General features: G+C 44.9%; 2 protein-coding genes across 2 annotated transcripts in view; both read left to right on the top strand.

Moving 5' to 3' along the window:
• Window positions 1–2976: 2976 nt before the first annotated feature.
• Window positions 2977–8804, top strand: part of LOC119766596 — a 9293-nt gene continuing 3465 nt past the window's right edge. The window contains exons 1-5 of the mRNA XM_038251480.1: window positions 2977–3249; window positions 3311–3369; window positions 3427–3839; window positions 7186–8515; window positions 8572–8804. The exon at window positions 8572–8804 is cut by the window's right edge and continues 41 nt beyond it. Coding sequence (XP_038107408.1) covers window positions 3355–3369; window positions 3427–3839; window positions 7186–7645 — 888 coding nt within the window. The 5' untranslated portion in view covers window positions 2977–3249; window positions 3311–3354 and the 3' untranslated portion in view covers window positions 7646–8515; window positions 8572–8804. The remainder of the gene's footprint in view (window positions 3250–3310; window positions 3370–3426; window positions 3840–7185; window positions 8516–8571) is intronic.
• Window positions 4635–5827, top strand: LOC119766598 (SRSF protein kinase 1-like). Its single transcript, XM_038251493.1, has 2 exons — window positions 4635–5428; window positions 5494–5827. The coding sequence occupies exon 1, from the start codon at window positions 5048–5050 to the stop codon at window positions 5384–5386; it is 339 nt and encodes a 112-aa protein (XP_038107421.1). The 5' UTR covers window positions 4635–5047; the 3' UTR covers window positions 5387–5428; window positions 5494–5827.

Genomic DNA, 8804 nt, shown 5'->3' with positions numbered 1-8804 from the left:
AAGGACCAACTTGTTTGCTAGGAACGAGCTCAAATCTTTTCCACGTCTGGTTCCGTGTTGGCCAGTAAAGCTGCGGATGCCGCGAATGTCACAACTGCAACCTCGACTACCCTCCAACAAGTTTGACCCCACGCATGCCCTGGCCACCGAGTATATCTCGGATTAGTTTTCAAAAAGCCGTAAAAGCCATTGGTAAACAAAGTCCTTTTGCATCGGTACTCGACCTTCTTACGAAAAACCAAAATCAAAAATGCTCGAGATTGTTCATCTACATGTCCTTCAAGTGCCCCAAACTAAAAATATATGAAATTTTGTTTCATTTTCGAGAAAAACGAAAATTAGTGTCAGAGGTCACGGTGGCTCTTACGGCTTTTTGAAAACTCATCCGAGATATGCTGTATGAGGTAATGGTGCGACGGAGTTGCAGTTTTTATCTTTCGAAAAAGTGCTCGAGAACAAGCGTACCTGCGGAGCTGGACCGCCGGTGAACCATGACGCTATCCATTTTGTCGCGGTGGTTCGACAGGAAGTTCTACGCCGGCAACGATTCCGGGCTACAAGTGGGGACATCAAATTCACTACGATCGGCGACAAGGACACGCTCCCGATCGTTTACGCGCCGTACAAGTGCTCTCCGGAGGCAACAATGCGGTTTCGTCCGTATTGGTCAAGTGTGGCAAATGCAAAGCTAACTTTCTTTGTACCTAATAGCTTTACATATAACTTAATAAAGACAATGTGGGGATTCGCGGCTGGGGAGTGTTTTTCTATGACTTTTTCTTATCAGATTTAAAATAAAATCGTTTGAAAAAAGACAAAAAACTTCAATTATTATTAAAATCTAGTAAAACCAATCAAAAAAGAAAACCAATATATAAAAACAAGAAGAAGAAGCAGCTGTCAAAATCAACCCAACCATTCCGTTTCGATTCCGTTTGAATTCGGGTTGAACCGATTTGCGGCGAAAACTCAAACGGAACCGGTTGTTGCGTTTGAAACGGAATGCGGTTTAGAATCTAAAACGAACACTGTTTAGAATTCGAATCGAACTTTTTTCGCTCAAGCGGAATTCTAAACGGAATTCAAACGGAACGTGCTAAGTGGGTAAAGTCACATACCTGATGATGGGTAATACCTTGGGTAATACCCATCCTACCGCTCACTGGAAAAAGGCAATTTTTGCGGGAGCTGCAATTGCTTGATGTCCTACATGCCTTGGCGATCCCCAAGTTGAAGTTTCAATCGCTTACAGCCGCATCATCGTCCTTTTAGTGTTCGTCTTCCTTCCTTCTGGTGTAAGCTGCTTTCTTTGGTTGTTTTTTTTTTATTTCGTGAACCTTGATCTGGAACTGATTTGAAAAGAACAGAAAAAAAGGAAAACAGTATTTTCCGAAAAAAAGACTAACATAAAAATGACAACAAGAACATTTCGTCGCGCATCGTAGCTTAGCGTGTGAGTACTCGCGCTTGTATTACAGAGTAAAAGCACTTTCCATCATGTGGTGATCCGGTCCGCGTAAGCGCTTTTCTTCAAAGAGGTCGTTTTGTTCTTAAGAGAACATCTTTGTAAGCGTTGCCCATAGGATAGCTTACCGTTTTGAAGACTGCTGAGGATCCGGATCCCTTGCAGCCTGTCATTACAGTTAACTCATCCCTTTATCCTCCATCCGCCACCCGGAGGCACGCGCCGTAGGGCTGCCAAAGTCCTGACGACCTACAGGACCTGGGAAAACCAATCTTATGGTCCCTAAGCGTAAAGACTTTAAGACTAGCTTTCATCACGAGGGGTAGCTCACTTCCGCCTTTAATGAGCGATAAATTACTTTTTTCCAAACCTTTAAGCGTTCATAAAAGCCTTTCCTCGTTCCTTCCATTTAGTTTTTCCTTTTTGATCTTAACGCGCGTTAGCTAGCCTTTTCAGTTACCTTTCTGTGAAAACACTTGTCAAACTACTCGAAAAAATTTGACAGTTCGAATTGACACATAAACTTCGAGCAGTTTTCAACCGCGTGGCGTGGCGTCAGTGACAAAACAAAATTTAGTAAGCTTTCGTCGGATGTCATTGATTCCCGGTTCCGCGACAAAGTGTGGACATTTGTGGTTCGAAGGTAGATTCGTCGGAAGTGAGTGGTTCCCGATTCCCGGTTCCGCGACAAACAAAAAGTGGACGTTTTTTGATCGATGGTAGTTGAAGCCGGTCCGCAATCCGGACTGCAAAGGACAGCTGGCCATTTTTGCCGTAGATGGTCGATCCCGGTCGGTGGACAAACGGGAGTGGACAATTTTGGCTCGAATTTGGTCGACCCAGGTCCGCAATCCCGACTGCAACTGGCCGAACGGCAGCTGGCCATTTTGGCCGTAGGTAGTCGATCCCGGTCGGTGGACAGACGGAGAGTGGACAATTTTGGGTCGAAGTTGGTTGACCCAGGTCCGCAATCCGGACTGCAACTGGTTGAACGGCAGCCGGCCACTTTGGAAGTAGGTATCCCGGCCGTTGGACACACGGAGAGTGGACAATTCTGGTTCGAAGTTGGTTGAACCGGGTCCGCAATCCAGACAGCAACTGGCCGAACAGCCAGGGGCGAAAACAGCCCTCTTCGCGCGCCGGTAAGATATTCAATTACAAAAAAGCAAAACAAACTTAATGATTTCTTAATTTAACAGGAAAACTGATCTGGCCGAACGGCAACTGCCCAATTTGGCCGTAGTTGGTCGATCCCGGTCGGTGGACAGACGGGAGTGGACAATTTTGGTCGACCCAGGTCCGCCATCCCGACTGCAACTGGCGAACGGCAGCTGGCCATTTTGGCCGTAGGTGGACTGACGGAGAGTGGACAATTTTGGGTCGAAGTTGGTTGACCCGGGTCCGCAATCCGGACTGCAACTGACCGAACAGCAAGTGGCGAGAACAGCCCTCTTCGCGCGCCAGTAAAATATGCAATTACAAAAAAAGCAAAAAAAAATAATGATTTCTTAATTCAGCTGCCAAATTTGGCCTTAGGTGGTCGATCTCGATCGGTGGACAGGCGGGAGTGGACAATTTTGGGTCGAATTTGGTCGACCCAGGTCCGCCATCCCAACTCGACTGGCCGAACGGCAGCTGGCCATTTTGGCCGTAGGTGGTCGATCCCGGTCGGTGGACAGACGGAGAGTGGACAATTTTGGGTCGAAGTTGGTTGACCCAGGTCCACAATCCGGACTGCAGCTGGCCGAACAGCAAGTGGCGAGAACAGCCCTCTTCGCGCGCCTGTAAAATATTCAATTACAAAAAAAAATGCAAAAAAAACTAAATGATTTCTTTATTTAACAGGAAAACTTCTGTCAACTCCGGTCTCCGGTCAACTCCGGTTACAGATGGAAGGATTCGAGGTACTAACTAAACAAAATATAATTATGGCATGAAACTTATTGATATTAATTTTATAGGAAAACTTCTGGAAGAAGGCGGAAGCACAATTGAAGTGCCCCGTGCCCGCGCATCTGAAGAGAGTGCTGCAAAGAACGGGGTACTTGAACTGTGCCTTGGAGGATCTAAGTGAAGGCCAGATACGGTCCATCGAGGAAGACATCAGAAGCCTCCCAGAACTTACGAACCTTCGACCCGGAAATCCAAAAATTGCTGAATTCTGTGGGGAATATACAGAGAAATGTGCAGACTTCAAGTTGATGGCAGGCGAAAGGGCTTTGCTGCTCAAACTGTCTCAAGTCGTCAAAGCAAAAGGATGGGGCTTCTTCCTAAAAGGAAGCAAATCAAAACGTCCAGGTCCAGGTGCAACGCGAGGTGACTCCACTGATGAGCTTGCACTGAGGCTGAAGCTGAAAGACTATTTTGCTGCGAGGTATGAACATTTTATATATTTTATAGAATATTTATGTTTAGGCGAATTTTACAAATAGTTAAGATGCTACTCAGGCGAACTGTTGAATTTTAAAGATCTTTTACACATAGCAATTGATAGTCGACCAAAGCTGAGTAAATTTTCAATTTTTGTTTCATTAAATAAGTTTGAAAAAAAAAATGCAAAAACTAGCTTGCGTTTTTCAGTCCAGCTATCCACTCGAGGCTCGAGTCAAAGTTCTCATCAACTGAGAATTTTTGCTCGAGCCTCGACTCGATTCAGGCTCGATCTCGAGCTAGATCGAGCCAAAATGCTCAGTGGGCAGTGGGATGAATCGATACCCGGTAAAAAAATCCGGCAATTCACATAACTATGTCGGGTTTCGTTGGGTGGTTTCGGCCAACACAACGGCCAACCGACTTCTGTAGAATATTGGTTGTCGAAATCGACCGACGAAGTTCAACGGAATCGGTTATTTATCGGTCTATTCAAAGGGCGACTAAAAACTTAACGCATCCCAACTAAATCGGCTGATTATGGTACACGTGAACCCCCGATTACGCTCAGGCGTTACGCCTTGTGTTTCGTCGATTTCTCTGGAATGACGCAACATTTTTGCATTCTTTTGAAAGCAATTTGTAAATCTGCACAAGACGTATAAATTGCTTTAAAAAGTTGCGCCATTCCAGAGAAATCGACGAAATACAAAGCGTAACGCCTGAGCGTAATCGGGGGGTTTGGTGTAACATGATTCCGATTGGTGTGTCGTCAGACGGAAACCTGTCATTTTTTTACGGGGTAGTCAGAGCAGCAAAAGATAAACAAAAATCCGACGCGAATAGGCGTGTGCTAAAGATCCAAACAAAAAGAAGCTACCAAACAACAGGCAGCGGCCGCGGCGGCAGCAGCAGCAGGTGGTGGTGGTGGCCAGCAATCTCCGGATAATAAGATAGTTCGGTATCGTCGGCGGCGGCTAGAGCGACAACATGACAATCAAAAACAGTATTCTTCCGGAATAAGCAAGAACTTAAGCTCAACGGAGACGATCGGTTGTTGGACGAGGATGGTGCGGGATATACCTAGTGACGATTATAAGCAGGAGGCGTGGGAGGATTACTGCCGCGGGTTGGCCGCGGAGTTAACATCCGTTGTAGTGGGGCGAATTGTTGCCTTCAGTGGTCGGTCATCTCAGGTGGGGTCACTTTTTGATGGTGTGGCTAAGCTGGGACCTTGACGAAAGGCGGTACGTAAGGCTGAAGATTGTCAAATCGTCACAGCAATTGACCAATACGGCCAAGGACGAGATTCAGATTGATGCGGAACGCCGATCAGAAGCGAAACAAGACGGTGCACTGCTGAACGACTTCAGGATAACGGGCATCAAGGGGACGCACATCTGTCTGGTGTTTGAAGAGTTGGGGCACAGCTTGCCGAAGTTTTTCCTGAAGAGCAACTACCGAGGAATTCCACTGCCGAACGAAAAGTCCACCGTCCGGCAAGTGTTAGAGGGTCTCGATTACCTCATCCACACGGACATCAAGCCGTAGAACGTGTTGCTGTACAAGGACGATAGTTACATTCGCAAATTGGTAATGGAATTGGCACACGATGGTTTATCAGCTGTTATACTTGTTAATCTCCACCGCATTTCCAGGAGCAACCGCCAAACAGAGTTGATCCGGCAGCAGCTGGAGCATCATCCCAGCTCGAGTTTGGGCCGCGACTGGGAAACGGTGACTGTCAAGATTCTAAAATGGACCAGGACACACCACAGTGACCGCGGATTACCAGCGCCTGCTGCCGAACGGTGACCGACGAGGACGAATCCGCTGCACCGCCCAGAAGCCTTCCAGCAACCCGTCGGCCCTGACCAGTCTGGACGCGTATACTTCCAACAACAATGACGACGTCCTCGGCAGCGAGAAGACATCATCCGCAGATTCCCCAAAGCCTGTCACCACAGCTTCCGCAATGCGCATCCTCCACAGCCAAAACCACCCTCGACATCAGCGAGTCCAGGCGAAAAATGTTGTCCCACGTTATGGAACGTAAGGACCCTGCCTTGCACCCGGATTACCTACGGGATGATAGCCTCGCCTGCACGAAAGGCACAACCGAAACAAATCGTGCCCACCGTGAAACCTACGCCGGTTGCTGGATGCTAGCCGAGAAGACTTAATGCAGAACGTACAGTGATGAAGATCGCAACGACTAAACAGTTCAACTAATTCTGCAGGAAACATAAGACATGACCATTAAAAACACACACTTCTGGAGTATTTTTTAAAAAGGTCCAATAAACAAAATTTTAATTTTTTGCTGTTTCGTTTTTGTTTAATACCACTGACTCAAGGCGGTTTAAAAAACCAAAACACAATTTTTTTTTTGTTTTTATGACCTTTTTTTAAAAAAAAACTTCTTCTCGTTTTGAAGAAGTACAATAAGCTCGTATACATTACACATACATTTTTTTGTCCAGTGCATGTTTATTTTCAAGCTTAATAATATCACTGTCCTACAAAATAAATGACAAAAATGACTGCACAGGCTCAACTCAAGGGGAAGCATAAAGTTTTGAGTCCCCAGAATCACGTGCACTTTGAATTTTTCAAAAATAGTTAGACTGGGCCGAATGGAATGGCACTAATTCTCCATACAAACTTTGGAAAAAACGTGAAAAACCATCCGGTCCAGACTAACTATTTTTGAAAAATTCAAAGTGCACGTGATTCTGGGGACCCCAAAGTTCATGCTTCCCTTGAGTTGAGTCTGCGCAGAAATTTTGTTGGTCGGTGTATATAACGGCCGCTGAAACCAATCGAACTCAACTTAAATTGTCTTAACATTTATTTACAGTTTATTATAATTAAGTGGCAGTTCCTTCCGATCTCCATACTAATTTGTAAAGCTAGTTATGGTGGTTATGTTACACATGACCAATATGACAAAGAACATTGAAAAGTTTTTAAAACTTATTCTATTTCATAAATTGTTATTCAATGACTACCATGATCGAAATGTTCATTTTTATGTCCAGTATAAAAAAAAAAAAAAATCATTTTGATACCCTTTCAACATAACTAAGTTGTATTGAAAAGATCCTGAGGAATTGTAAAATCCGTAAAAAATAATGTTTTCGAAATATAGGCATTTCAGCCGATTTTTTTTGAAAAATGCGTGGTGGGGCGCTTATTATGAATAATTGAATGATTGAAAATTTGGCAAACCTATCAGAAGTTATTAGCACATAGGTGTTGATTATACATTTTTAAGCTTTAATTTCTTGACTTTTTTGATTTATGAATTATGATGATTAATTTATAATTATGATTTTTTTTTTTTTCAGACACGACGGAAGCGTCGAGTACGACAGATTGTGCCAGGGCCTCGATCATGTTTCGATTAGTTTTGATGTCAAGAACAGTCGAGTCAAAATTGCATGCCCACTTTGCGAGACTGTCCAGGCCACCTGTAACACGGAACGAAGCGGTTCCTGGAAGATCACCAACTTTGTGACTCACGTCAAAAATCATTGGAAGAAGCCGGACGAACCTGCAGAAAAACGTCAAAGAACGGCTCTTCTGATTGAACGTGTACCATCTGAACCTTCCCGATCGCAAAGCCAGTCCGCATCCGATAGCTTGGACAGAAACGAACTCACCACCTCGCTCACGACGACGAGTGCGACTTATGATGACTTCACAATCGAATCAATTCCATTTGTTGACCCAGATGACCAACGTGAAGACCAGGACGCAACTTCGACCGAGGCGCTAGACTCCGACATTCCAGAGAATTTAAACTAGCTGTGTGCCAACAGAGGGCCGATGCTGGCACAGCTGAACAAGGCCGCAAGAAATCTCCACGCCTGATCGATCTACTGCAAAATGTTCACGAAAAATCGGAAAATTTGGAGAAATTAAACGGAATGCGCTACACACAGAGAGAACTGGACCTGTTTTTGTATCAGTACGTTCAAGGAGGAGCTCATTTTTATCAAGATCAACGAGCGAACGCAATCTGCCCAAGCCAGGCGACTCTCAAAAGATTGTTGAGCAAGAAAGCCGAACGTTTTGAAGAAGGTCAACTGCGAATACACGAGCTGGCACGGTTCCTCGAAAAAAATAATTTGCCAAAGGCTGTTGTTTTGAGCGAGGATGCCACCAAAATAAACGGACAAATTGAGTATGACCATGCAAAAGCGCGAATATGTGGCCTCGTAGCTCCGTTCAATGCTAACGGAATGCCAGAGAGCAATATTTTCAGAACAACCAACCCAGTACAAGTCCTAAACAATATAAACAACTATCCGGTGGGCCGTAACGTCTACGTTTGCATGGCGCAGCCATTGGAAGCAGGGTCACCGTCGTTCTGTTTGCAGTATTTTTGCAGCGATAACAAATTTACTGCAAAGCAAGTAACCACAAGATGGAAGCATTACAGAGAGGTTATGGACAAAGAAGGAATTATAATTGTCGGACATGCCAGTGACGGAGATCCTCGACCAATCGGATCCATGCTTGATGGTATGGAGATGCCGAGCAGTTCTAATTCAACATATGGAGATGACTATTGCGCAACGGCGCTCCCCGAACGCGTTTACATGCAGGATTACACCCACGGCGTAAATAAGCTGAAAGTGAAAATCTTAAAGAAAGATGTTGAGTTGCTTTTAGGTAAGGTTGGTTATTTCAAATGATTATAGTTTACTTATTTGGTTTTAATATTACAGGAAAATTTAAAATATCACGACTCCATCTTGAGACACTCCTTGCAAATGTTCATAAGAGTGTGCACGGACTTTCTCCAGCGGACCTGAATGACGGGGACAAGATGAAGTTCCAGCCTGCTCTGCGTATGTCGAAACAATGCGTTATCGATGCGCTGAGAGCACACGTCCCCGAAAGCAACGCAACAGCCTTGTATCTCACTATGATGAAGGATATTGTGGACACATTTATTACC

The sequence above is a fragment of the Culex quinquefasciatus genome, chromosome 1 (genome assembly GCF_015732765.1).
Source record: "Culex quinquefasciatus strain JHB chromosome 1, VPISU_Cqui_1.0_pri_paternal, whole genome shotgun sequence".
NCBI lineage: Eukaryota > Metazoa > Arthropoda > Insecta > Diptera > Culicidae > Culex > Culex quinquefasciatus.
Note: the sequence above shows the minus strand (reverse complement) of the source record. Positions and strands in the feature narration are given on the sequence as shown.

Bases quoted from the DNA above. Each gene is read 5' to 3' on its own strand.
- LOC119766598 (XM_038251493.1), top strand. From the start codon at position 5,048: ATGGTGTGGCTAAGCTGGGACCTTGACGAAAGGCGGTACGTAAGGCTG.